Below are 26,125 nucleotides of genomic sequence, written 5' to 3'. Positions count from 1 at the left end.
AGTTAGAGTGCTAAGGCATAGTTTCGGGGTGGACTACATCCAAGAGTTTACAGTTCCTGTGACAGTGATTTACCATTAACGAGTTATGAATGGCACAATTGGGGCTGCCAGAATGTAGCGTAGGTATAGAATGTGTTACTGCCAAATGCGTTGTGGTATCACTCAGCGAAGCCAGTGTTGAAAAGAGGAGCTTGTGGTCTTATCTGTTTCGTTCAACACCTTTCTTGAAATATTTTATGTCGAGGCTCGAACCAAAAATTAAAGGTTACATATTATGAAAAATAAAACGATGCACATTTCCGTCTGTTGGTGCCATATAAAAGTCCAGGCAGGTGAGGACAAGTGAGGGACAGTGACAACATCATTACTGGGCTATAGCAGGGTAGGCAGTCCCCTCCATCACCCCCGTGCGACAGGCAGACACCCTAGCACCATGACTGTCACTTCCCTAGTGAACATGCAGCCAATGACTTGCATCTAATGAGGCCCATGTCCGAACAACACAGCCTGTAGGCTGCAATTCGTGCAGGCAGCAAACAGTCATCTTGATGAATCAGATGTGCCCCGCTCTCGGCTACATATTCTGTTCAAGCTGATCAAATATCCAGTGGTTTTCAATATGAAGCTTATTCTGATTGTCAATTGTTTTGATGGTAAACGACTGGGAAACGGTGTCGGCCTTCTACATAGCCTATGGGTAGACATGCTGTATGCGGAGAAAATAGAAACCACAGTGAGAATCTTACCAAAATCTACAGTCTTTGAAGTGTCCTTTTACCCTGACGGAAGGGTTATTATTCTGACTCTAATGAAACAAAAAACCTCTCCTTAGCTTGAGGAACCATTGGCTGTGCTCTTTAGAGAATATAAATAGGATGGTCTTGGGGAACAACACTCCACCGTCTCGCAGACTAATTAAACCAGGAAAGGGTGAGACTGTAGGGTCTTCCGCCTCGTTATAAATGAGGAGGCGATGCCTTGAATTTCAAACGAACCACCCAGGCAGTAAGCACACCCCTGGCCAGCCAAGCGTGTCCACAGAGGCGTGTGATTGAGAATGTCTGGGTGGTACCGGAGCACATAAGTCAATGTTTGTTTTCGCTGGCGAATACTCGAAGGCGTGGGTGAAACGCCCTCCAGCATTCCATGGGCCTGCACCTGACAAGATATAAACGCTAGTATTCAGTAGGTAGCCTCGGCTATCCGTTCCGTCATGGTACACCAAAATAAAAAGCAGCCGTCTCCATGTCTATCTGAACCCTGTTCAACTCAAATAGGTCACTGATGTGCCATAATTAGTTCAAAAGTTTGGGTTGTGAATAATTGATGGTCAGGAAGGATATTTCAAAATTGCATGTTTTTTCTCTCACCTTTTGAATGTCAGCATGTGGGCATGTAGTTTTGTAAAAAAATAAATAAAGTTTGTGTCCAATTGCTGGTGTTTTTTCTTAATATAAAGTAGCTAGGCTAATGTTTATGGTGGAATTGAGGAATTAGTATTTTGGAATTTAAAATCTACACCAGAATACCGGAGGGTTCAGGACATGATAGATCCATCTTGGATCTCGTCTGATCTTGTGAATTTATCTCATGTTAACGCCTGCATCCTTCCGGGAGCTAGTGTCAGCAGGAATCCAGGACACCCCAATAACCGTAATTGGAGTTATGGCCACCAGAAGAGTCGTCAAACTTGGAGGGGGTAACTGCGATCTGGAAGTTCAAACAGAAAGGGAGCAGGCTATTAAGCAGGGTTTGGCTCCTTCATAGTGGGTCACAGACTTATTGGCTTCATTTTATATGTACGTACAGTTAAAGTCTCACCTAATTAACAATCCCTTAAATATTCAGTGAACTGCAGAGCACATGTGATATGGAGACCTTGGTTCTTAGATGTACAATGGTTGAAGCTTAATTTGATCAAAGTGGAAAGTGCTCTTCCATTTCCAGACATGATTTGCGCTCATTCTGGATACTTGGCACTCACGTTTTACATGCGAATAACTTATTTGGCCTATAGTAGTCTATATTTGATAGCAATACATTGTAATCAATTAAATGCATGACATTTAAACAAATTGGACAAAACACAGTAATATTAAATTCAGTGTTTTAAGTTACAGTATATTATTTCTGTTAAGTATGTAATATTAAAGTATACCATAGTATAACTTTGCTCTTTGAGTACCCAGTTCTGCACTCAACTATTTAATGTCCTCAATTTTACTGACAAGACTCCATTGCTATCTCTCCAGAAAATAATGACCAGTTCTTCTTTGATAGCAACTAGTGACTGTCATGGAGACACTTGTGCTAGCTTATCCCTTGGCTGACTCACCTGCAGTTTCTGCTGAGTGAACTGGGCCTCGAAAACAGCACCTGGCTAGTCCAGGAGAAGCTGGACATGGCCAGTTCTGAATGTTATACATGAGCACAACATACAGACATGAGTAATTAATCAGAGCCTTTTTCATAGACAGATCTGCCTAGTCAACAGGGTTTAAAGACCCAACATTTTGTACCATCTGTCCTCCAACCAGTGATGGAATATCCCCACCTAGTGGAGATAAAGGAAATACGTTGTTCAAGAAGCTGTACATGGTTCACGTTGACATCAGACAATCCTGTGTTGTGTAAAATTGTGTTTTACACTTTTATTAGGGCTCCCGGCACACAAATCAAGAATATTTTCATCAATACAGAAAGTCTGCTTTAGGCCCTCATAATACACTGAATGACAATGTTTGGACTGGGCCAACTGTTTATAACTCTGAACTACAGTCCTATATACAATCTTATACAGAGGTCTTTTCACATGGTTAATTAGACATTTACCATTTTGAATAGCAATTGACAACTTACAATCACAAGGCTTTTTGCAATTTTGCTGAGATCTCAAATGCACTTCACAGCAGATAGTTTTTTTTTAACGTAAACTTCATTTATAGCTCTAGAATGGTCTGCGTTTAAGCTTTGAGGCTGTCTCAACGAGCAGTTTCAGGACACCACCAGACAGTACATGGCCTCGACTAGCAGTGTGAGATCAGTCCGATTCTCATCATACAAACCTACAATTTGTGCCCTCCTCTTGTGGACAAAGACACAAGCTCCGGAGACAGAAGCTGAGCTTCGTCCGTAGCAACAATGGACAAACGTTACACATCTCCACAGATAAAAGGCAGGACACCCAAGGAGAGGAAGATTCTTTCTCATATCAAAAAGTTTCAAGACCTGAGTTTTTTTTACTTTTCGTTCAAGGAATAAAACGGTAACCTAGACAAATGTACACAACATTAAACTGTCAACCATCACCTGCCTAGTTCTTCCCTTTTGTGATTGAAACATGCACGTCACTTAAAAACAACATAAAAAGATGGCTTGCATTAAAACGGAATTTAAATCCTCTTTTTCATTTCCCCCCCCCCCCCCCCACCCCCCCAAATCACAGAACCAAACCTGGCACTCGCCTGGAGTTCTCAAACAGGCAGCTCAAAGCTCTGTATGTAGTACGAATCTGGCTAACCTTTAAGGATACTCAATAATTAACACAGGAAAGGACTGGGGATGATGCGGAATTGACATAACTTAAGTCATAAAATCATTTTTTTGTTCCTTACTCCACATTTCTTAAAATCATGAAAACCTAATTCTCAAATCTATCCGACACCGCCCTCCATGGACCCTGGTTCACAGGTTCATCCCTTGGGCACTTAGCAGAGAGTCCAGCATGTCGAAAGTGTCTTTGTAGTCGGTGTGTTGGCCGTTGGAGCCCAGCGTTCCGTTGGTTCCCTCGTGGCCGTGCCTCTCCACCGTCCTCTGGCTGCCCTCTGAGGAGTAGTGGGCGGAGCCACCAGCACTCTTGGAGCTCCTGCTGCTCTTGGCAGAGTGGTGGTGGTGGTTGTGGGAGCTGTCCGGGTGGCCCCTTTTCCTGGAGGAGCTGGAACCAGAGTCGCTGCTGTGGCCCGTGGGGCCCCGGAAGGCCAGTGTGGCCCCGTCAGCCACCCCTCGCCCGTTGCTGCTCGTGGCGTAGGGGTGGGAGTGGCCGTGCTTGGGGTGACGGTGGCCCGAGGGGTCTTTGTGCTTGTCTCTGCCGTGTGTGGCCCCGCCCTGCTCCGAGGCGGTGTGGGAGCGCTCCGACGACACCTTGATCCTCATCTTTAGCTCTTCGCTGCTGGCGCTTCCGTTCTCGGCAAAGGACGGAGGAGGACGGGTTTTTTTTGAACTGGCCTTGTCCCTCCGCTCGCCCGCCGGAGGGGCCTGCTGGGGCTGCGAGCGTTTCTTGTGGTGGTGGTAGTGATGGTGGTGGTGACCGGAGGGAGTGGGGGACAGGTACACTTCCCCCGGCTGCTCCTCGCGCCCGTTGTGCAGGGCCAGGTCTGCAGCGTGCTTCTCTCTGTACCTGTCTAGAGTCATTTTCTGAGGACGGGGGAAAGGCGGGGGGTTGCTGGGCTGTGGGTGCTTCTCCCCACCGCTGCCCGCTTTGTGTTCGTGTTTACTTGGGGTGTACTTTGAATGGGTGACTAGTGAAGGAAAAGGAGGACCCTGGTCGAAGCCGCACGTATCGGAGGGGTCTCCGAGAGCTTGGTAGGAGCCGTAAGACGCCCCTGCTCCGTCCAGGGAGAGCATATCTCCAGAGTCCAACATGGAGGTGGAGGGGAAAAAAGAATTGCTGGTGACACCAGGAATGCTGTCCATGGAGGAGGTCCCCTGGAAGGCATTGTCCCCCGACTGGAAATCTGTCTTTGGCTTCTTAGCAGCTTGTGTGGCCTGAGGGAAGGGGTGAGTGTTGGTCAAGATCAGTTCAATGACATCTCACAAAACAACTGCTTAAATCACTGCTATTCGGAAAAGATAATCGGTCATTTTCAATCAACGCGACAGCACTTACCCTCCAGTTTCGTATCCTTTTCAACCTACTGGGCGTCTTTTCTAGTATCTGCAGGAACTCGTGGGTCAGCTCTACACAGACAAAACACAACTCCATCACTGGACTGGCCCGGTATGTAAACTGCTGATTTGGGTGTCGCTATTTGAGACAATATCACTACTGGTGTGGAATAAAGATTGGGTATCTGACTGATTTTCTACGGAAGACCTGAACCCAATTCTACAGGTTTGTCGATGAGAATTTGGCCCAAACTCACGTCTACACAACACACCCTAAAGACACGGTGCTGACCATGAGTGGAGCCAGAGTAACGTTGGGGAGAGACAGCCTGTATAGCGGCGGGACATACCATCCAGCAGCTACAGCCTGTATAGAGGCGGGACATACCATCCAGCAGCTACAGCCTGTATAGAGGCGGGACATACCATCCAGCAGCTGCAGCGTGACGCTGCGGTCCAGGTACTCCCACCAGTGCTTGCCGTCGGTGGAGACGGGGATCTCCCAGTTGGACCACTTGCAGGCCAGGTGGATGCAGACGCAGGCGATGACTGTGGGCTTGTGCTGCAGGCAGAAGGTGGTGAGGTGCAGGCTGGGAGAGGAGACAAGAACACAAAGGAGACACACCGTCATTAACCAAAGGCTGGAGACTGAAGGGCAGGTGACATGATTATTATACACATCATGCATGAACATAGTACCACAGTCATACGCAAGTCTTTCTCAACCAGAGACTTTAAGTGAGGGACGACTGTCACATAATTGTTTCTCGGAAAAGATGAATTATGTTCTTGACACATACACACCCTTACCTTATCAACTTTGATACTTTACTTTATGACAATTCTAGGTGGTCACTTGTTCTTTGAATGTACAATGTCTGAACATGGTCCCATTCTGTTAAATAATAGTTCCTGCTTTGTTGTCTATTTACCCATTTCAGTTCAGCCATTTTCAGATAAATGATTAATTAAATGGTCCTGAATTATTGGTCTTGATGACCAAGTCTGACTTGTTATACATTCATATAGCCATTTAGCAGAGTAACATGACTCCATTCACATTATAAAAGATTACAAATGTATTCAACTCATTGAAAAGTCATTTACACTGTCCAGACATTGTATATTGCAGCTGGAGATCAATTGCTACGAAATAGTCATCCTTGGCAGTGTAACTGCTGTTTCTAAAACAAAGTGGAAAATAATCAAAACTCCAAAGCTAAATAATATAACAAACTAACAATTAATAGAATTCACATGTTAACTCAAATATAAAAGTGTTTCTCAACCCTGTGTGTAATGATGCATCAGTTACAGGATAAAACAAAAATCTAATCAGTTGCAACTTTATATTTTGGATGCTAAAGAATAAACCATAACAGACAAGCCTTTACACCAAATAAGATTGAGAAACACCACAGTTTTTGAGACTCAGGTGAAGAAATGCTCCAGCCCCCAAACTGGACTGCAAAGGTTGTGTAGCCATTTTATGTACATACAAAACTAGATGGTTGGTCTTTGTTTAAGTTTAGTGTTTCTTCCCATTTGACAGGTTTTTGACATTGTTGAGAAACCAGGTCATGGTCTGTGTCTTATTCCAATTGTCAGTAGTCAACTGTCACTAGATGGCATTTAACTTTTACAGTGTAGTTCTTGAAGGGGGACTAATTTCAGCCTATAACTTAGTCAAACATAAATATATAAACAAAAATTAAATGAATATCCTTCATACTTACCAGGACAACTTCTAAGTTTACATCTTTGCAATCTTTAGTGGCAATCTATATTCAGGCTACCAATTGTGTTTTTTTGACATATGCACTCTGTACCAAGCAAACGTGAGGTAAACAGCACCACTACACTTCACATTGTGCATTCAACCCCTATGTGCCAACATTGAGCCCTTGTACAATACACCGCACTGCAACCTGGCCGGTACAACCCTGTGAGGGTTTCCCAGAAACCTGGCGCAAACAGGGCGTTGGACACAGGAAGGGGGACCCTGCAGTACAGGAAGCTATAGTGTGCCATCACAAGTGCAACAAGTGGGAACAGGATAACAACCTGTTGGTAGCCATGAAATAGGAAGTCTGTGCCAAATCCTTGCTTGCTGCAAGAAAGGAGGCAAAAGAAAGGTTAGGGTCAGCATCTTGCTGTGAAAGAGTGATGTCATGGAACAGCAATACAACATGGCTATGAAATGTAGTTGTTTTTTACAAGACAGATCATGAGAAGTGAAGAAAGAAGCCTCTACCTCGCACTAGCTGGGAACATCTCACAACATCAGTGTGAGGATGTTCAATTGTTATTTCAAAACCTGTAAAGATTGATTCCATATGAAAAAACAAGTATACAGCAAATTTCACGTTGAATACAATAAACAATGTATTCATATCACTCAATGTTATCACCGAATCATTGCTCGTGTAAAAGTAAGATGTTAAAACTACATAAACAAGATTTGTGCCCCCAAACATCATGATTCCAAAACTGACAGTTCCATAGAACTTACCCAGCGTTTGCAGTACTATCGTTTCTAGTAAGACCAGCTCTTGAGCTTGCTGATGGTATGCCTGAAGTTCAATAGATTATATATTTATAAACAGTTTCAACATTTCCGTGACCAAGGTTGACTTGGGAACATTTTGTGTGAATCGGGAACAGATTGTGGATGCCAAAATGGCACAATTTCCACAAAAACGGTGCCGCTAGAAGGAATGGAACTACAGTGGTCACTGAGCAAAATTCACAGTGAATGTCCCCTTCAGTCTCTATCAGGAATAATGGAATAGATGGTTAAAGCTAGATTTGCCCTTTACATTAACCATTAATTTTTTTTACAGTCTCTGTGGTTCGTGGTTAGGGTAACCATACTTTTAACTTTACTGATAATGAAGCACATATCCCACCCATAAAGATCACTTACATTACTCTTTGTATCTAGAGGGGGGTCTTGAGGGTTGACACAGGCGTGTGCAACTTTAATCACATGTTCAAGCTTCCTAGGTTGTTCCTCGACCTTGGCAGCCAAGAATAAAGTTGTTTGAGATATTATCTGTAGAGACATCAAATTGAAGATTAGACAGACTTTATTTAACATCAGTTTAGCGTGCACAATTAGAGGGTCATAATGAGGTAAAATGAGAACAATCACTTACATTTCTGGGAAATTTGGAGAATGAGTGAATCATATAAAATCTGTGCATGTAAACAATTGCTGTATTGATAATTAGTTGAGACCTGTAAACATAAGTTAAGGAACGCATCAACTACAACTGCACAAATGACTTATGCTCCAGGTAGCTAGTCAGAGCTAGCTAGCTAGCTAGCAACATACTAGTCAAAGTATCTACTGCAGTAAACCTTGCTTGATACGCACGGTTAAAATTGATATGATAGCTAGTAGCCAGCAAGATTGCGTAGACTACATATTTTAGAACGCTTCAATAATTTGACGTCGAATACCTCCCACTAACACTGAAACAACAACGTTAGCACTAGATTCTTTATATTTCTAGTTAAATTATGCAGTGTTCAGCAAAAGATGGCTGACTTTTATTATCTATTTATTGGCGCAACATCTTACTAAACGTGTGCATGTGAAACGCCCAAGAAACTAGCTAGCCTAGCTGCCGATGTACCCAACAACCAGCTAACGTAGCTAGCTAGCTTTACATTGAAGATCAAAAATCAACGGTAGCGTGACTGGTAACATTGTATAAGCTAGTGCTAGCCTAGTCAATATTAGCTACAACCATCACATTGATATTGAGCAGATAGAAATGTAACTATAGTATTAAAACAATAATTAGACGTGATGTGGGAATCGCCAGTTTGTCATGCAAGATACTGTACAGAACACCCAACAATGAACGTGCAGTCATCATTATCACGTCGGTTAAAAAGCTAGCTAGCTAGCCTTAGCCTCACAAAGACAAGGCCACATCCCAAGCAACACACACATTAGGCTCTGTCTATTTGCTGAAAACACACAGCGTGCTAGCTAAGGTACCATGATGATTTCAAAAGCTTCATCATAGTGGACTAGGACCACAATTGCATTTAACTGCTGATGTGTTTACACTTTTCAATGTGACTAAACGTCAAATAAACACATAAATCCGCCCTCTTAACAATTTATAATGGTTTTCTTAAGTAGAATATATATTGATTCTAGTGGTTCTCCAGGAAACAGACTGAGCTCATTTCCTTGATGAAACGCTTTCCTTCGAATCAGAAAGGATACACATTAAGTCTCTGGCCCATATCTTGAATTAGGTTGGCGGCCTGCTGCCGATAGGAAAGTTCTCTATCGGATTCCACCCCGGTACGACGAGATGGTGTATCTTCGAGCTGCTCCCGGGAAAAGAGCCATTTCGAAGAAGGTCCCCGGTGCGCCGCCATTACGCTCCAACATCAGCCCCGGCGACGTTGGCGGACAAGGAGCGGAAACTTCACTCGCGCATGCGCAGCTCCAGCTCACACTGAAGCACATTATTTTCTTCTTCCGTATGGCTTCAGGATATCTGAAAATGTAACAGGCTGGTCTCCTCCAGTGCTGTTCAAGTTTTTTTTATTTGACTCATTCTCTGTAAATAAAGGAAAGGAGCTCTTTCTTTTTAAAATGTAAAATTAAAAACAAAATTAATCTGGAAATTCTTAAAATGGACAAAGCACCTAATTTAATTTTATAACAGCATCCTCGTCAATCATATTGTACAGTAGCCTGTAGGCTATGATGAACTGTAGGGAAACTTTATACATTTGTTAGTGGAATGCACATTTATTTATATACATGTATATGAATGTCTCCTTATACCTAACAAAAAGTTAAAATTCTTGACAAGTCCCAACTTGGAGGTTGTACCACAGCCATGAGGTTAGTTGCTCAAGTCTCTGTAGTATATCCAGTTGGTGAAGTTCCCAAGGCTACACCAGCAGGCTTTTCACCACCAGCTACCCTCTTGGGCCATTTCTGCTATACCACATTTTCCATAATTGATCTATTGAACCCCGTCCCGCAACCCACTAGTGCCTGTCACCCCACCTCCCTCAGCTCTCACGGATGAGTTTGGCCACAGAGAGGAAGGCTTGCATTAGCCCTAGGCCCTTCAAAGCGCTGCATGCCTGGATTTCCCACATTCGGTCCTTGTAGCTGGGAAGCTCCAGCAGGTTGGACAGTTCCCGGATGGTCATAGAATTGGGAAGGTCCTTCTTGTTAGCCAGCACCATCAGAGGAACATCCTTCAGGTTCTCGTCTTCCAGGACTTTCTTCAGGGCATTCTGGGCCTCCCCCATACGTGCCCGGTCACTACTATCCACCACAAAAACCAGGGCCTTACAGTCGTCCAAGTAGTACCTTAGGTTAAGATAATGTCATAGTTAAAAGGTGATAGCAGTAGGAATGATAATATAGTTCATATGTAATAACTAGTGGAGTTGGTTATATGGTTAGCAAGCTGTACAGTTAATGGAAAAGATGATATGTTTAATGGTACAATGTTAGAATCATGTTTGTATGCTAGTATGATGTTTTACATCTACATTCTTAAGGTTGTGATGTATTGGCACATTGTGCATCTGAAAGAGTAATTAAACTGATTATACTTACATTTCTTGAAAGAAGTGTCAGTAGGTGTAACTCAATTTTAAAAGACACTACTTTAGAGCCTAACACTGATAAACAACTGACATATTTTATACACATGTATTAACCAACCTCTTTCATTCCATCACTGTCATGTCCCCAACACAGAGAAACTAGAGCCATACCTCCAGTTGGATCTCATCTTCCTTTGGCCTCCCACGTCCCACACAATGAGAGATGTGTTCTTGTTCAGCTCCAGAGTCCCCACATTGAAGCCCACAGTGGGGGAAGTGTCCATGACCAGCCCTGTTTGGAGCCTGGAGAGGAGGGTGGACTTTCCAGAAGAATCCAGACCCAGTAGAACCACCTGAGGAGGTTTCTTGATATTTCTGGACAAAAGTTGACCCATAATGACACCTGACTAGCTAATCCAGCTGTTGATGGTCAAATAAAACAAGGTACTTTCTCTCTCAGCAGTCTTTCTGATTCTAAACAATTTTTTGGGTCCTCAACGTAGGTATCAGGAGAAACCATCAGTTAAGACAGACTCCTCTACGATACAATCACCTGTCAGTATTAAAAAATAATTGAGCCAAACAGCATCTGAAATAATTGCAGGTTTGTGAACACGGACATGTGTCCACTCTATCACTCTCACTTCCCTGTTTAAACATGAACTGCTCAGGGAGGTGTGTCCCCAGTGTTAGATCACATGACAAAACCAGTTTTTCCACATTTTAACGTGGACGGGTTCTTAGCCCTATTTGACTAAAATGAATACGTGTAGGTTGAACTTGGCAACCTGGACAGCAGAAAGAGAGGCTGCAAGGTAGAGGAAGAGATGGAGAGAGAATTGATCGCAAGAGTAGAGTGATGATCAGTCTGGTTGTATTTAGGGTCAGCTATCGTGAATGGTCCAAATATTTTTCTAAGGACTTTTCTATGAATAGCTGATGAGAATCAGGTGTGTGACTAATGTGATTGGCTGATGAGTATCAGGTGTGTGTTCATAAAATGGCAGATGGGAGTTGTGGTGGTTTTCTCCTATTGAGCTTTAGCTACTTGAACTTGATATAGTTTGTAGCCTGTTGTATCAGAGAGGCGTTCACATAATGAATCACAGACATAATAGAAGCGTAAGTTAACATTAATGCCCTTGTTTCGATGTAGCACAATGGGCACAGCATGGCTGCAAAATGTTGCGAATGGAACGCTGTCTAGTCAATGATGACGTCAGTTATTTCCACATGAACGCAGAAGTCGGGAAACTGTTTTTGTTTTCTCATCGTTAATGCCTAAGTGAAAGGACTGTTTCTGGTAATTTACCCACGAATCAGATGCCAGTGAGGTATGCCAATGAACTGGATGTTAAATGTTTCTCTTTTGTCTCCCCCCCCTCAGTTTTCTTGGTGATAAGATGATGGAGCGATGCTTTAGGTAGGCTACGGATAGACTGCTAGCTAGGTATCAGTTCTTCTGTGTTGTAGCGCTAGTGTGTACTGCCTGGCTGTCAGCTACCAAGCTAGTTAGCTAACTCTAATTCTGAAAGCGTGGGTGGCTAACTATTCATTTTTATGTAGTAGGACATAATCAGCCTGCTGGCATGCTTGTGTATCTACTTGCTATTTTGACAGTAGATCGTAGCTAGTTTGCTTATGTGCCGTAGCTTTGTGTCTTAAGTTAGTACAAGCTTGGCTCGATTGCTAGCATGCTCCACCCGTCAGGTTCTTACAGATTGCTTCTTTGGACGTTAGAATGATTTTGCTTAAAGCCAAGCTTTATAAACCAAACATAATCACAACGCCATAAATGACAGAAAAGTTTAAAATTTGGGAATTTTAATCCTTCATCTGCATGTCCGTGTAGCATGAGTCTGAAACGTCAAAACTGATCCTTTTTTTAATTTTGTGAGAAACTGCTTGTCTCTGGTGGTTGTCTTGCCATGTCAAGTGTAAGTGGGGATAGTTTCACTGGCCCTGCCAGTTCCAGTCCCTCCCCTCCTGCCACTGGCCCAGCTCCAGCCACGACTCCCTGTCCCACCCCTCCGCCCAGGCGGGCTAGGGTAAGGTACCAAGCCATGGTGGATGTCAGCAAGTGGCCTCTGTTCACCCTCCTCGGGCCCCAGGACATCTCCTCCATCCGACAGGCCTGTGTGTTCGGGACCTCAGCCAACGAGGCCATCTACATCACCCATGACGATGAGGTGAGACCGCAAATGGGTCCCTATTGTTTACCCTGTTCCCAAGCTGTGGATTGTTTACCCCTGTTCTCAAGTTCTGTGTTGTACCTTACACTCACTTTACATAGAATTAGATGTTTGGTCAATTCAAAAACCTTCACTTTCAGAGGACTAGTTCACACATGGGCTATGTGCCTGTGTTTCACTTCTGGCTTTAGGTGTATGTGTTTGGGATGAACTGCAGTAACTGCTTGGGCACAGGGGACAGCCTCAGCACCATTGTACCAAAGAAGTTGGATTTCCTGCGAGGGAAGAAGGTGGTCAGCTTGAGCTATGGCAGTGGACCCCATGTCTTACTTGCAACCGAAGGTATGCACACCCCACTGCACGGCTCAGAGCTAATGTTCTTCCGTTAAATGGAAGTCTCTTGGACTTTAAATGGAAAAATCTTCCATTTTTCTCCTCCAGTGAGTTTTGCTGGGAGTTTTTCCTTGTCTTCCTTGAGGGTTTATGTTGGTTGAGGGGCAGTTCTATGGGCATATGTGAAGCCCTCTGTGACATGCTTGCGTGTAAAAAGGGCTATACAAATACATTTTGATTTGATTAATGTTGCTACCTTCAGCCCTTTTTTAGCTTTGGCTAAAATTGAGAATGCTATATGGAGTTGCTGTACCCAGCAGCTCTTCAGAAGTCAGTTGGTTCCGTCTTACTGATTATTAATAAATACATGTAAAGTATATTGAGGAGAACTGTACCCTATCGTAATGTATCATGATGTTGTACCATTACTGCCCATATATCGTTGTTTTGTGTAAATATAACCATCTACTTTGCCGTTCCCTGAAGAGTATTGTTGTTACAGACGGAGACTTATTTGCCTGGGGGCACAACGGATACAGTCAGCTGGGTAACGGCACCACAAACCAAGGGGTGTCCCCCATCCTGGTGTCTGCCAACCTGCCGAACAAGAGGGTGAAGGAGGTGGTGTGTGGCTCGCACCACTCCATGGCACTTATGCACGATGGTGAGGTGAGGAAAGGCAGTGAAAGGGTTTCCTTCCCGACACATGGGTTCACAAGACATTGGAAACAACTGACATGAACGTGAGTTTCTATGAGGGCTCCTTATCATTCAAGAAGAGACACTATTTATGATTCCATTTGCCTCCTGTCCACCAGGCCAATAAATGAGCCCCAACTTGCTCACTGCCTCCACCCTGCCTATCTCTCCCAGACTAATCAGTTTATTTTAATCTCAAGGTCATTAGCTTTGGCCAGGCTGCCTGAGGTTCACCTGCGGTCAGCCAGTAAATAGTCTTTCAGCTAGTCAGCCAGCAAGACAGTCTGCTAATAGACAGTCAGACAAAGGGAAAGTGTTTTGCGTGAGTCTTACTGATTTTCCATGCTTCACATTGATCCATATACTTAGTTTGAGTTTGTTCTGTTGTTTTGACATTGTGTGTATGTGCCAGGTGTTTGCTTGGGGCTACAATAACTGTGGCCAGGTGGGCTCTGGGTCCACGGCAAACCAGCCCACCCCACGCAAGGTGTCCGGCTGCCTGCAGGGCAAGGTGGTGACGGGCATCTCTTGCGGTCAGACCTCCTCCATGGCTGTGGTAGACAATGGAGAGGTGAGCAGAAAGATATCCAAGGTCCTAAAACGACCTAATTTAGCCTTTTTAAGTTGCAAACAGAGAGAACCAACTGCTCAAAGATTGAATAACACCTCTAATGTGTCAAACACAAGTCTTGTAGCACAACTCTCTGAGGTGTAACTGACAATCAGTATGTGATAGTGATGTCTCTGGTACCTCCTGCAGGTGTATGGCTGGGGTTATAACGGCAACGGACAGCTGGGGGTCGGTAACAATGGTAACCAGCTGACCCCCTGTCGCCTAGCAGGGCTGCAGAGCCTCTGTGTGCTCCAGGTAAGGGAGGGGGGAGACTACTGGTGCCCTGCTGGTCTGTTTCCCAGGGTGTCCAAGCAACACTGGGTCCCAGAACCACCTAGTTGCTAAAACCCCCTGGCCTTAAACCGTCCCATGTCCCTAATCCCTGTGTTATGTTCCAAACCTCCAGATAGCATCTGGCTACGCTCACTCTCTGGCACTAACAGACGAGGGCTTGCTGTATGCCTGGGGGGCTAACACCTATGGCCAGCTGGGCACAGGGAACAAGAGTAACCAACTGAACCCTGTCCAGATAATGGCAGAGAAGGAGAGGTAAGGAACCGTGTGTGTGTGAGAGGGTCCAGGCTGTGGTGTATTACTGACAGGGCTCTCTGCATCCTCTTTAGGAGCTACCCTCCCTCCCCACCCAACCCAATTGTTGACTTGCATACACTGTACAAAATATCCAGTGAATGCAACCACAATCTTTAGGTCACTTCACCCAATTTCCAAGTAAATTTCTGTCACAATGGCAAAAACCTAGAATGGTTGGAGTAGAGGTCTGTGATTGCAGCCAGTGCTATTGTTCAATATATAGTTTTGATAGAAAAAAAACTAGAATAGGTGAAAAACTACTGTTTTAGTAATCAGTGGATTACAAATGTTTTTGGTCGAGCAAAAACATGTTGGCCTAAAAGCATCTTCAATATTTTCTTTTCTGCAACTCCATCTTGGCCTTGACAAGACTTGTGCTGAGCTGCGTTTCCCAATAACGATGGATCGTAGCAACAATCGAGCAAAAAACGAAACCATCGATATTTCTTACATGCGTATCATTTCCTTACAAGCATGCCCAAACATGCTCGTAAGGAGTAGGCTAATCTATGCGCTTTCAAGAGCTACGAATTTTCAAGAGACACTAGCTACGATGTCTTTGGGAACGGCCTGTAAAACTAAGATTCGTCCTACGATGGATTCTACGATCAACTTAGGCTTACGTCGCTTTCGGGAAACGCAGCCCTGGGCAGTGGCATTGCAGAGCGGCTTCTGTTTAGCAGCTTCCTGTTTGGAACGTCTCCACTTCTTCCCTTGTGTCCCTTTTTATCTCAAATGGAGGTCATTCAGGGTACATCCGACAATTTTTCTTATCCTCCAGTTCCGCGAAACCTTTCCCCAGAAGAATCTGAACATGTAACATTTCAACATGATATCCTTTAGCTATGTATGTGGCATACCATGCTTATAACATAAATTATTTTATTAATAGAAATCTTGAACATAAATACAGATTTGTGGACAGAACTTGAAGTGCCGTGTGTAGAAACACATTTATATATATCTCCTCCAGCTTTGTAACTGACAGGTTATTTGTCAGTGTTCGGATCACGGCAGAGAGAGTTTAGTCGTGGACGAGGGTAGAAGATGTATAACCTTGTAGGCGGGGTTACAGTATAGCAGTTTGGGTTTGTTTATGCTGCCCTGTAACGGGAAACGGGAGGGCTGGAAATAGCCTGGAGACATCTAGAGGACAGCCTTCAGTCTCCAGCAGGGATGACGCTCTGCAGAGTGAGACGCTGCAGCCCCGTGCGTGGCGCGAGTACTTCTTGATCCTAAAGGCTCAGGCGTGTGCTCCGTCCAACCCTCCCTCCCCTTCAACAGCAGGATCATCGAGATCGCAGCGTGCCACTCCACACACACGTCGGCCGCCAAGACGCAGAGCGGCCAGGTGTTCATGTGGGGCCAGTGCCGCGGCCAGTCCATCGTCCTGCCCCACCTCACACACTTCGGCACCACGGATGACGTGTTTGCCTGCTTCGCCACCCCCTCTGTTATGTGGAGGCTGCTGTCCATGGGTGAGTCTCAACATGGCCAGCTCTGGGCTGTCCTTTGTCTCTGCATATGGTTTCATTTTTTTGAGCAAGACAAAGGAGAGTGACTGATAGTGGCGAGGGCCCAGATTTGCCTGCTGTCTGTTTTTTAGATAGTATCTTAGCACCTAAAAACACTAGACAGTTTATTACTTGTATCACGTATATCATTATTAGCAAAGCAAATACACTTTACTAAAATAAACTAAATAAACTGAGTCCTTGTTGAGGTGGAGGCACTCAAAACAAAGCGACCACACGCCAACCCCAGCTAAGGCATCATGTCATGTGATCTGTCCTAGAGCATGATGACTTCCTGACCGTGGCCCAGTCCCTGAGGAAAGAGTTCGACAGCCCCGAAACAGCCGACCTCAAGTTCAGCATTGACGGCAAATTCGTCCACGTCCACAAAGCTGTGCTCAAGATCAGGTGAGCCGATTGGCTGAGGGTCCTCTCGCCTTGCTGCAGTGATGTGATGGATGATTCACTGACTGTTTCATGTGTCCTCCTGTCTCTCCCGTGGTCAGGTGTGAACACTTCCGCTCCATGTTCCAGTCCCACTGGACGGAGGACATGCAGGAGGTGATCGAGATCGACCAGTTCTCCTACCCCGTCTATCGCTCCTTCCTCGAGTACCTCTACACCGACCAAGTGGACCTGCCCCCAGAGGACGCCATAGGTCAGTGCCATCCTGCATAGTTGCCCTGATATGTGTTCTTCTGAAAACGCACACTCGCTCACTTCCGCAGCATGCATGTGCGTCTCACAGGCCTGTTGGATCTGGCCACGTCCTACTGTGAGAATCGTCTCAAGAGGCTGTGCCAGCACATCATCAAGAGGGGCATCACCGTGGCGAACGCCTTCTCCTTGCTGTCAGCTGCCGTCCGCTACGATGCTGAGGTGAGACACACACACACACATTCATGAGATTGCTGGGACAAAAAGCATTTAATTAGGCAACTTTACCCTAACGTGACGTTAAGGGATACACGTCTTGAATTTTTAAATGTAGATACAGCTGTTGTCCTCGTCTTTACAATACAGCGTCATGTCTTTTTGTCTTATTTGTTTTTACATTATTTGAAAGTAAACCAATGCGTCAGAGTGCTTTGGGCGACACGCGACACTTGAGACAGGTGTAGTAGGCCTTCTGGGGTTTGCCTTGAAGCTGGAACATTGCAACACGAGGCTGAATTCTCCTCAATTGCAAACCTGCATGATTTCGTCACAGAATTAACCAAATTTAGACCGCTTCCTAAATGGACTGCATGGAACCATATTTTTATTTCTCATCATTAGAAATCAACCTGGTCAAATCTGCAGTTGGTTAAGGAAACACATGCAACAATTTTAACCTTTCGTTTCACCATTCACACCCATGTACATCTGATCCAGCAGACTGTTTAAGTTTCACCTTTGACCCGTTAGGACCTGGAAGAGTTCTGCTTCAAGTTCTGTGTGAACCACCTGACGGAAGTGACCCAGACGGCTGCCTTCTGGCAGATCGACGGCAACATGCTCAAGGAGTTCATCTGCCGCGCCAGCCGCTGTGGCGCCTTCAAGAACTGACCAGAGGCGCTGCCACCCTGCCCCAGGCTCAGGGTGGTCAACTGGGGCACCAGCTGGCACTGGCAACCCTCTCACAGCATGGAAACGACCTGAACCTGCACTATTGTTATTTGTCATATGTCAGTTCCAGCTGAACTGCCTCCTGGGATGAGTGAGTGAATGCCACTGCCAGTTAAATGGCCAAAAAACCTGATGTTGGATGACGTTGGTGTCCTGTCTGCACCTGCTCCTCCACACAGACAGGTGGCGTTGTTCTTTGAGGGAAGACTTTACACTGAGTCTAAATCATTGCAAGTTTACAACCCTGCGTCATTGGGAATATGCATACTGTCCTCATAAGTTGGATGTCTGGTACATTTGTGTCCCACAATGCTTAGTACGCATCTTGCTTCCACTATACTGAGATAACAAGTTTATGCACTCATTTGATTGATTTCTATTACTTTAGTACCCAGGTACTAATACCACTGCTTTAACAGGTCACATAAAAACAGGGAAGCTGTTATTTAATGTGTTAAGTTACAATGTTTGAATGCTTGCGAGTTGGTTAAGTTGGTGTGTCATTGGATCTTTCTGGAGAATTAGAATGCCTTTGACAGTTTGATCAGAGAAAGTAAGGACAACATGACACAGACGTAGACTGCATGTGCGTTTGGGCTGGTGTGCGTCTGCTCTTTTCTCAAAGGGATGATGGCATTCGATGATGGACCATTAACAACTTTAAAACGGTATTTGTTTTTAAAGAAAGAGTAAGCATCTTTATATATTATTGTTACATTCCTGAGTTTACTGAGATTTATTTGGCATGTTTTTATTGGTTTCTGTAGTGACCCAAATATTTGTTTTCCTTAGTAATTGTACAAGAGTAAATCACATGCTTTGTTACGTTATAGCAAATGTATAGCTGATGTAGCGTTTTGTTACTTACATTTTTAGATGCAAATAGGAATTATTGCTAAACATGAAAAGATTATTAAAATTGTTCATGTTTCCTTTGTGCGTCGATGTGTGATTGGCCTGTCAGTTCGAGGGGTTGGGCGTATTGCTAAACATGAAAAGATTATTAAAATTGTTCATGTTTCCTTTGTGCGTCGATGTGTGATTGGCCTGTCAGTTCGAGGGGTTGGGCGTACCAACTGACAGTCTCCGCCTATTGACCTACGCCATAGCAAAATACTGTAGAAGCCAGGGCTAAAGACGGAACGCATACATCATTCTAGGATACATATGCAGGTCGGCGAAATTAGTCCTGTGACGAATTGAATGGCAAGAGCAAACAACGCGAATATAAACGAAGCTTTGCAGCAACATTGTGCCGTCTTGTGTCATTGTAACGGAGGTCGCGATGTAAAAGAGGCCGGTACACAGACCGACAGTAAAGTACAAGGTGAGAATCCATCACTGAATCGAAACCTAGTGTAAAGTTAAGCCTCATGAATCATGGAATTCCACGTAGCCTAATCCAACTGGCCATAAACAACAAGCATTAGCATTTAGCGCTCGGTTTGCTACCAAAAAACCCAGTAGTAATCGATGACGTTTGGTTTGTGTTTCAGGGCATGGCCCCAGATTGTCAAAAGGCAACCTTTTCACACTACTTAGTCTATGGATGGAACTGTTCCCCAGAGAAGAACTCGAACACAGAAATGATGACAATGAGTCGGTAAGCTGGACAGCTCACCACTGTAGAAAACTTCGGTACATCTGTCCTTGCCTTTCCTTCAATGTGTACCAATTTGAATGATCGATTCCCCTTACATAAAATCACGTTCAAATGACATGTTATGACAAGCTCCAGATAGCCTAGGGTTGATCACACTAGACCAAGTATTTTATTTTTCATAATGGATTAAGTCGGATTTTTGGATTGCATTTAATTATCCCTTGAAAGTCCACTATGAATAGTAGGATAAAAAAAAAATACAGAAAAGATTTGGAAGGATGTAGTAACATTTTCTCCTGTGCGTCAGGTGCAAGGAACAGGCTTGGTGGTGGTCCGGGAGCACAGGGTGGTGGGTCTGCACTGCTCTGGAGCAGAGCTGCATGCAGGCCAGTTGGCTGTGATCCAACATGGACCTCGGTTGGCTTCCTGTGAGCTCTACTTCTCCAGGAGACCCTGTGCCACCTGCCTCAAGATGATCATCAATGGTAGGCCAGCCCAGCATCAACCAGTCTTCAAACCAAACGCTACATCCTTGGCACTGGTGTAGAGTGGCAATAGCTTCAATATAATCCTATATTTAGTTCTTATCATATTGGACATTGACCTGTTCAATCAGATTTTAAACACAACAAAGGATTTAACATACGTGGCAATGACTCAACTCATTGCATCCTTTAAATTAAATTGCTGATTGATTTTCTTGGCTAGCCGGGGTGAGCAGGATCTCCTTCTGGCCTGGTGACCCGGAGATGAGTCTACTGGCAGGAGCTTGTGACCGGACGGACAGTATTTCCCAGGAGGCTGTGCTGGATGTCGTGGCAGTTGAGAAGATGAAGGCCAACAGTCGCCCTCACATTGGTGTCATTCTGCAGCCCCTGGCCCCTGGCTTGCAGCAGTTTGTGAATGAGACCTCCAAGAAGTGTGACTTCATGGAGAGGGTGTCCAACGACACTCCCGATCTGGATGTAGAAGACCTCTTCAGGAGACAGTGGAGACAGAACTTGGGCAGGTTCTCCAGGTTCATACTTCCGGAACAGCAGCACAGAGACATTATTACCAAGATGGGCCTAGAGAACTTCTGCATGGAACCATACTTCTCTAGCCTGCGGCAGAACATGAGGGAGCTTGTTGAGGTTCTTGCCTCAGTGTCTGCTAGTGTTCCACCTCTCCAGCATGGCTTCTACAAGATGGAAAATGACAGGTGAAACATACCTTATTAACCCTTGCTGTTACTTAGGGTGATTCAAGTCTTTTTTTTTGTTGTCCATACTTATGATCCTCCTGAGGTTTTTCTGACTGGTTTACTGTATGTCAAATGAGCAGTCATTTGACATACTAACATAGACTAACATAGCCATGTCTTCTCCCCACAGGAAGGAGCCACAGTGTGATGATCTGCCTCAGACCCGGCCGGTGTCCCAGGAGATCGCCCGGCACTGCATCATACAGGCCATGCTGCTGGCCTACAGAACAGGTCTGTGCTCTCCTACTCTGTTCATCCCTCTGTCCACCCCTCCCTCCCTTCCTAATAGATAGATAGATAGATAGATACAAACTTTATTGCCACACAACAATGTTGGTGGTATTCTTTTGTGATAGGTAGCTCAGTCCAGTGAGGAGGTGGGGATAGGAAAAAAATAAAAAATAGAAAAAGTCCAGGTCAGCTTTGGGAGTTCAGGAGTCTGATAGCAGAGGGGAAGAAGCTGTTGTTGAGGCGTGTCGTTCCAGCTCGCATAGATCTGTAGCGTCTTCCAGAAGGCAGAAGTTCAAAAAAGTAATGGCTTGGATGGGAGGATTCCACACATTTAGGCACTCTACCAGCGGTCAACATGGTACCATCCCCTGATACAGCAAAGATAAGGCCAGCCATACAACTCGTCCTGCAATCCCAAACAAAACGTTGCAACCAGTTCAGGTGGAGAAGAGAACCTTGTCTTAATACAAGTTAGACAAGTTTACTGATTGCTAGGTGCTGTGTTGCCTAGAGGGACATCTGCTGACAATGCTGGTGGTTGGAAGACAATTTCCTAGTCTGACAGCTCTGGTGCCAGAGCATATTGGTGGTGAGGATTTTGTTAATTAGCTGTTGTTGAGCATGCATAAACGTGTTCTTTTCTGCTCATATTCCAGAGGACCATAAGGTTGGGGTTGGGGCTGTGATTTGGGCAGAAGCTAAATCTGTAAGTACCCTTTTTGCTTTTTGCTTATCTTATAGTCAACAAATTTGGTCTGTATAGCACACGTATCATTTTCATATTAATACCTCAGACTTGCAGACATACTGCTTCAACATCCAGTTCTTGAAATCCTCCTTCCTTGACTTTCAAGATTCTAGCTACACAGTAAGGAAGACGGATGAACCTATTTGGCATTTACTGATGGTTGCGTTGTTGTGGTCCAGGGACGTTGTGATGGTACCGGGAGGCTGTACTTGGTGGGTTGTGGGTACAACGCCTACCCAGTGGGCTCAGAGTATGCAGAGTACCCTCAGATGGACAACAAGCAGCAGGACCGGCAGAGACGCAAGTACCGCTACATCGTCCATGCCGAGCAGAACGCCCTTACCTTCAGGTATGGAGGATCTTGGGTGTAGTCTCAATTTAGAGGAATTGGGGATTTGGGTATTTTATAATTACTCTATCGTATCAATTTTACATTTGCAGTATTAGGGCTTCTACAGGACTATATATTTTATAAACAATAATTCATAAATACTTTGAATATACAGTGTAGAACCCTCCTATCTTGCCATGCAGGAGTTCTGAGGTCAAAGATGAGGAGAACACCATGCTGTTTGTGACCAAGTGTCCATGTGACGAGTGTATGCCCCTGATCCTGGGGGCGGGCATCAAACAGATCTACACCACGGACCTGGACAGCGGGAAGGACAAGGGGGACATCTCTTATCTTCGCTTCAGCAGTCTCCCAGGAGTCCAAAAGTTCATTGTGAGTAGCCTATCTTCTGCCTCTTCTCTGACTCTGCCCAAACAACAATGGTCGTGGACAGGATATGATGCGTCATGATCATAGCACTCAACTGTCTGGAGGAAGCCAAGACTTTTACTTACGACACAAATAAAAAACATCCCCTTCACTTTTTGCTTTGTCACAGTGGCAGAAGACCTCCCAAGATACCTGTGCCTCCGCACACGATGCTCATCATCTTGCAAGTGAGTAGTGCATTTCAATTAGTTTATTAACAAAAGGCCCCAAACTGACACTGACAGTCACTTTACCACATACAGCCCTACTGCACTCTCATATTTTTAGTTTTATTTTATATTGTATAGTTCTATCAGTATTTTGTTGTAAATTTTGCTACATTTTTCATATTGTATATTTAAGGATAGCACACACACTAAGATTTAGGATTCAATATGTTTATTATGTTTACTGTATGCACCTGCCCACCAAATTAAATTCCTTGTTTGTGAACACTTTAAACACAATTCAGATTCTGATTCATGAGGCTGGTGTAAATGTCATGCCTGACCATACTGTTGCATTGTTTTGATCTTGCATGAATATGTTGTTTTGATTCCAGATGGATGCATGGGGAAGCATGACAGACAAGCGGAACAGGAGTCCCGGACTAGCAAGAGACATCGGCCGGACCACTTTAGCAACCTCCCACCTGTCTGAACAACACTCATAGTAGATGGAACACCCAGGGTGTGTACACTAATGGAGGAACCAACTGAATCACCTTCTGTAAGATCCCATCCCAGATGGGTATGCATTTTGAAGAGGGGAGAAAGAAAGACAGCTTTACATGGATCCAGTGGAAGGAGGGAGGTTAAGGCGATTCTATATTTTAAGCGGTACACCTTAAAGGGTACTATATACAGGGTCCCCGCGGGGTCTTAAAAAGTCTAAAATTCAGAACTTTAAATTTAAGGCCTTAAAATGTCTTAAAAACGGACAGATTTTCATCCGATGTCTTAATTTAATTTAGTCAGGTCTAAAAAAAGGTTTTACCCTCGTTTATTTTTAGAAACGCTGGCCGCAAAAAGTTATTACAAAGTAGCAAAAAAGTATTGAGTCGTAGCCTACAAAGCGGAACTCTAGAGTCCAGGGTTTGAATTATGGGGGGGCTTGGGGGGGGGGGGTTAACCCCCCAATTAGGACTTACCTGTAATCGTAAATATTACTTTACGCCCTGGAGAAGAAGCTGACCCCCCCCGATTATCATTACTAAACATTTCACACTCTGTTTCTAACCAAACTAAACTAAAGAGAATCTTCCTAAGATTAACAAGCGTTTGGCGGAGAGGAGAGACAATATTTATGAAACTGTGAGGTGAAGTCCCACATCTCACATAACCACAATGTAACTTTTAAGTTAAAATAAACTATTTAAAGTTTGGATTTGATGTTGTCAAATTTGATGTTGAGTGGAGATGGTTAAGACCCCTGATAGCTCAATGGTTAAGGATGTGGGCTACTGTGTGAGGGGTCTTGTGTTCAAATCTGGCTGAAGGATCTTCTTATTGCTTAATTTTTTCTCTTGGACTTATACATAAAACTCGACTTATAAATAAAACTGATAAAAGGTAAATTTATTTTTAGACTCTTGGTTGAGCCTTTCCTGGTGGGGACAGTTGGGTACCTGGACAGACAGTTGGGAGAGGGGATCTGGACAGTCTGGGAGGGCGCTGCGGTTACAAGGATTTGGGCCCACGGATGTGTTTGGCACTACGCTCTGTGCTGGTTTTGAACCCAGGTTGTTGCGGTGTAGGCCCTTGTTCTCAACCCACTACACCACGGGGTAGAAGAAAATTAATGCTTTTTCAATGATTTCAGAATTTCTCTGATTTGAATATTTTTTTGGTAATTCATTGTGCAAGTCTTACATTTCAATCTTTATGGTCTTAAAATGTATTAAAAAGGTTTTAAATTTGACTTACTGAAACCTGCAGGAACCCTGTATATAGTAATATATATTATAATTTTTTAAACATAATTGAAAAAATTTGTGTATGCTCAAGCAGTTAAATAAGCCTCCATTTTGCATCCCAGTCAGTGCATGCTACCTCGGAGGTATGATTTGTAAAATAAAACCTATTCTGGCAGTCTGTTCCACCTACTCCTGAATAAGTAAATGTTAGTTGAGAAGGTTGAAATAATAACCCATCTCATTTTACAGTGTTTCGCAATAAGCAATTAACCATTACTAAACATGACAAACACACTGAACAGTATTCTGTTCTGTTTTATTGGTGATGTCATACTGTAGCATCAAGGTGGAAAATACACATGGTTGGTTTTCAGATGAATCCCATTGTAGAGATGGGCAGAATGTCCAATTGTTTTTAATTTGACCAAACATTCTGTCCAGAAACAGAGGATAAGTGAAGAAGTTAGATGAATTTGGCTCAGGTGATGGTTCAGTTTGAGAATGCCTGAATCTGTTAAGTCTGGTTTTAAACATGTAGAATACTGTCACAGCTTAAGTCTTCTAGCGGCTTTGTTTTTTCACAAAGTAAACAAGTGCATTATGACACAAAAGTAACTATTTATGTGCCTTGTGCCTTGTTCAACCTATCCACAATTTGGCAATATCAAGAACAACCAATAATTATTTTCCTACTTCATATTACACATTATCGATTGATTTGTTTTATATTTTTCTTCACCTTTTGCAACTAAATCACAAATTCTGGTCATACAGCGTGTGATAGTGAATTTGTTTCACCTCCATGTATTGTTTTGTGGTCCTTGGCTACATGTGATATATTTGTTCACAGCAAGATGGCACCACCTAGCCTGTTCATGGTCAACTCCTCCTAACATCCTCTTAGATTTGGCCTCTCGGTGCAGCATAACTCAGATATAGTGAGTCAGAGGTTCATTGCTTAATCACACAAAATATGCTCAATCAGACCATATTTTCAAATTAAGAATTAAGCTCCCCTAGAAGGTGTTTAAAGTATACAAAAGAGAAAGGGAAAACACAAAACCAAAAAGGCACCTCTGAATGTTAGTCCCCAACTGTTAATGTGTTCCCACAGATACGCTTCTAAACTCCTATCGAAATAATAACAAAAGATCAAAGAAATCACTTATGTATAGAAAAAAAAAAACATCTCCCCATATCCTCCTCCTTCAACAGAGGTCTCCCGAAAAATGCCTTTGTGGATTATACTATGTCACTCACAAACAGGTAAAACCAGCATTCATTCACATGACAAAGGAAACAAACACTTTAATTAAAGTAAAAATAATCATAACCGAGCCCGTGGCGGAACCAAAAGAAACCCTAGCATTCAATAAAACGGAAAGTAGCCATCAGCCTCTCATGAAGAGAACCAATGATTAAAATAATTCTACTAGTCATATGAACTGTACGTTTCATATTAAAAATAAACATTATGCTTATTTTAGGTTCATAATTAGTCTTCTGGGTAAAAACAAAACGACCAATTTAGATGTTTTAATAACCAATTACCTGTTAGTGTAAATGCAAGGCATTCAGAGTAGAGCGAGG

The 26,125-nt window shown here is 43.8% G+C and overlaps 4 protein-coding genes across 13 annotated transcripts; 2 read left to right on the top strand and 2 right to left on the bottom strand.

Moving 5' to 3' along the window:
• Nucleotides 1–2,621: 2,621 nt before the first annotated feature.
• Nucleotides 2,622–9,422, bottom strand: LOC134007341 (cyclin-T2-like). 6 transcript variants are annotated; one of them, XM_062446743.1, is made up of 9 exons: nt 9,131–9,397; nt 8,043–8,124; nt 7,811–7,939; nt 7,397–7,457; nt 7,139–7,201; nt 6,949–6,994; nt 5,311–5,474; nt 4,886–4,956; nt 2,622–4,764 (listed from the first exon to the last, which is right to left on the bottom strand). In XM_062446743.1, the coding sequence occupies exons 1-9, from the start codon at nt 9,286–9,288 to the stop codon at nt 3,685–3,687; spliced, it is 1,854 nt and encodes a 617-aa protein (XP_062302727.1). In that variant the 5' UTR covers nt 9,289–9,397; the 3' UTR covers nt 2,622–3,684. The 6 variants fall into 6 exon arrangements, with proteins under 6 accessions (XP_062302727.1, XP_062302729.1, XP_062302728.1 ...); XM_062446747.1 differs by lacking the exon at nt 4,886–4,956 and having other exon boundaries at nt 4,603–4,764; nt 9,131–9,422; XM_062446746.1 differs by lacking the exons at nt 2,622–4,764; nt 4,886–4,956 and adding an exon at nt 4,981–5,223 and having other exon boundaries at nt 5,300–5,474; nt 9,131–9,422.
• A 127-nt stretch (nt 9,423–9,549) lies between these two features.
• arl11 (ADP-ribosylation factor-like 11) lies at nt 9,550–11,350 on the bottom strand. The gene is made up of 2 exons (XM_062446757.1): nt 10,657–11,350; nt 9,550–10,243 (listed from the first exon to the last, which is right to left on the bottom strand). The coding sequence occupies exons 1-2, from the start codon at nt 10,878–10,880 to the stop codon at nt 9,937–9,939; spliced, it is 531 nt and encodes a 176-aa protein (XP_062302741.1). The 5' UTR covers nt 10,881–11,350; the 3' UTR covers nt 9,550–9,936.
• A 137-nt stretch (nt 11,351–11,487) lies between these two features.
• On the top strand, nt 11,488–19,283 carry rcbtb1 (regulator of chromosome condensation (RCC1) and BTB (POZ) domain containing protein 1). 5 transcript variants are annotated; one of them, XM_062446750.1, is made up of 13 exons: nt 11,488–11,788; nt 11,873–11,908; nt 12,422–12,674; nt 12,869–13,019; nt 13,513–13,679; nt 14,122–14,280; nt 14,470–14,577; nt 14,729–14,871; nt 16,198–16,391; nt 16,709–16,835; nt 16,934–17,085; nt 17,176–17,306; nt 17,835–19,283. In XM_062446750.1, exons 2-13 carry the CDS (start codon nt 11,889–11,891, stop codon nt 17,973–17,975), a joined length of 1,746 nt encoding a protein of 581 aa, XP_062302734.1. In that variant the 5' UTR covers nt 11,488–11,788; nt 11,873–11,888; the 3' UTR covers nt 17,976–19,283. The 5 variants fall into 5 exon arrangements, with proteins under 5 accessions (XP_062302734.1, XP_062302737.1, XP_062302733.1 ...); XM_062446752.1 differs by having other exon boundaries at nt 11,593–11,607; XM_062446753.1 differs by lacking the exon at nt 11,873–11,908 and having other exon boundaries at nt 11,488–11,819.
• On the top strand, nt 19,223–26,115 carry cdadc1 (cytidine and dCMP deaminase domain containing 1). Its single transcript, XM_062446755.1, has 10 exons — nt 19,223–19,362; nt 19,532–19,638; nt 19,946–20,123; nt 20,347–20,839; nt 21,012–21,112; nt 21,769–21,818; nt 22,040–22,209; nt 22,395–22,584; nt 22,751–22,808; nt 23,183–26,115. The coding sequence occupies exons 1-10, from the start codon at nt 19,239–19,241 to the stop codon at nt 23,278–23,280; spliced, it is 1,569 nt and encodes a 522-aa protein (XP_062302739.1). The 5' UTR covers nt 19,223–19,238; the 3' UTR covers nt 23,281–26,115.
• The last annotated feature ends 10 nt before the right edge of the window (nt 26,116–26,125 follow it).

Source organism: Osmerus eperlanus, chromosome 21, assembly GCF_963692335.1.
Source record: "Osmerus eperlanus chromosome 21, fOsmEpe2.1, whole genome shotgun sequence".
NCBI classification, from domain to species: domain Eukaryota; kingdom Metazoa; phylum Chordata; class Actinopteri; order Osmeriformes; family Osmeridae; genus Osmerus; species Osmerus eperlanus.
Note: the sequence above shows the minus strand (reverse complement) of the source record. Positions and strands in the feature narration are given on the sequence as shown.

What these genes read in the sequence shown, in the direction of transcription:
- LOC134007341 (XM_062446743.1), bottom strand. Translation starts at nt 9,288, where the DNA reads ATGGCGGCGCACCGGGGACCTTCTTCGAAATGGCTCTTTTCCCGGGAG. An exon ending in TCTCCAAATTTCCCAGAAAT is followed by an intron (nt 7,940 to 8,042) that starts GTAAGTGATTGT and finishes ATGTCTCTACAG; the next exon opens with ATAATATCTCAAACAACTTT. An exon ending in TATTTCATGGCTACCAACAG is followed by an intron (nt 5,475 to 6,948) that starts GTTGTTATCCTG and finishes CTCCTCTCCCAG; the next exon opens with CCTGCACCTCACCACCTTCT.
- cdadc1 (XM_062446755.1), top strand. Translation starts at nt 19,239, where the DNA reads ATGGCAAGAGCAAACAACGCGAATATAAACGAAGCTTTGCAGCAACAT. An exon ending in TTTGGGCAGAAGCTAAATCT is followed by an intron (nt 21,819 to 22,039) that starts GTAAGTACCCTT and finishes GTTGTGGTCCAG; the next exon opens with GGACGTTGTGATGGTACCGG. An exon ending in CGATGCTCATCATCTTGCAA is followed by an intron (nt 22,809 to 23,182) that starts GTGAGTAGTGCA and finishes TTTTGATTCCAG; the next exon opens with ATGGATGCATGGGGAAGCAT.
- rcbtb1 (XM_062446749.1), top strand. Translation starts at nt 11,844, where the DNA reads ATGTTTCTCTTTTGTCTCCCCCCCCTCAGTTTTCTTGGTGATAAGATG. An exon ending in ACATCACCCATGACGATGAG is followed by an intron (nt 12,675 to 12,868) that starts GTGAGACCGCAA and finishes TTCTGGCTTTAG; the next exon opens with GTGTATGTGTTTGGGATGAA. An exon ending in ATAATGGCAGAGAAGGAGAG is followed by an intron (nt 14,872 to 16,197) that starts GTAAGGAACCGT and finishes CCCCTTCAACAG; the next exon opens with CAGGATCATCGAGATCGCAG.
- arl11 (XM_062446757.1), bottom strand. Translation starts at nt 10,880, where the DNA reads ATGGGTCAACTTTTGTCCAGAAATATCAAGAAACCTCCTCAGGTGGTT. An exon ending in AAGATGAGATCCAACTGGAG is followed by an intron (nt 10,244 to 10,656) that starts GTATGGCTCTAG and finishes TCTTAACCTAAG; the next exon opens with GTACTACTTGGACGACTGTA.